Source organism: Neopelma chrysocephalum, unplaced genomic scaffold (genome assembly GCF_003984885.1).
Source record: "Neopelma chrysocephalum unplaced genomic scaffold, ASM398488v2 Primary Assembly neopelma1_180421, whole genome shotgun sequence".
Lineage (NCBI taxonomy): Eukaryota > Metazoa > Chordata > Aves > Passeriformes > Pipridae > Neopelma > Neopelma chrysocephalum.
The window spans coordinates 1-872 of record NW_020937641.1 but is presented as its reverse complement, the minus strand read 5'-3'; the positions used below and the strand labels follow the sequence as shown (position 1 = coordinate 872).

Genomic DNA, 872 nt, shown 5'->3' with positions numbered 1-872 from the left:
GGAACCTGCAGGCTCCCTGCTGTAAAGAGCATATCTGGGGACAGGAGAGTGCTGGGCTGGTGGGGCTGTGACCTGGTGCCTTGTATCCCGTGTCAGGTTCCAGGCTGCGTCTGTGGGGCGGCAGGAACGGCTGCGAGGGCCGCGTGGAGCTGTACGACGGCAGCACGTGGGGCACGGTGTGTGATGACCAGTGGGACCTGCGGGATGCCCAGGTGGTGTGTCGGCAGCTGGGCTGTGGGGAGGCCCTGGGTGCCCCACGCACTGCCCACTTTGGCCCGGGCTCCGGCCGCATCTTCCTGGACGACGTGCAGTGCCGTGGGGACGAGCCCTCCCTGCAGATGTGCAGGCACAACGGCTGGGGAGTGCACAACTGTGGGCACGTGGAGGATGCCAGTGTCATCTGTGCAGGTGGGTGGGCGGCAGAGACCACAGCATTTTTTGCCATCACTCTGACTGGGTTGTGGATGTGTCTGCTGGGAGCAGCCGTACTGCCCTCCCTTGGGAGATCCAGAGCAGAGAGGCGAGGTTGGGGTCTTCTGCTGCCTGGGGCTGAAGCCCATGTCATGCAGAAGTCCTGTTGTTGCCCACAGCCGGGGCACAGCAGGCTCTCCACACTTCCTGGTGAGGTGACAAAGAGCAGGATTGTGGGATTGATCTTTGGGGAGGATGGGGCAGAACTGGGGACAAGTCATGCTGATGTCTGGATGGGAGAAGGGCAGGACAGAGCTCCACACTCCCTTATGTCATTAGTCCTCCAGCTCTGCCTGTCTTGTCCTTTGCAATATCCAATGCCATTGCACTAATGACCTCCCTAACAGAGACGTCCACCCCACTGGACATGAGCACCCCAGAGCCATCCACAGCCAGACCAG

At 61.5% G+C, this 872-nt stretch overlaps 1 protein-coding gene across 1 annotated transcript; it reads left to right on the top strand.

The window, feature by feature from the left end:
- Positions 1-96: 96 nt before the first annotated feature.
- Positions 97-869, top strand: LOC113962465 (scavenger receptor cysteine-rich domain-containing group B protein-like; the record flags this gene model as incomplete). Its single annotated transcript, XM_027673218.1, has 2 exons — positions 97-408; positions 819-869. Coding segments are annotated over 2 exons (363 nt in total), but the record flags the coding sequence as incomplete, so codon positions are not given.
- Positions 870-872: the final 3 nt, after the last annotated feature.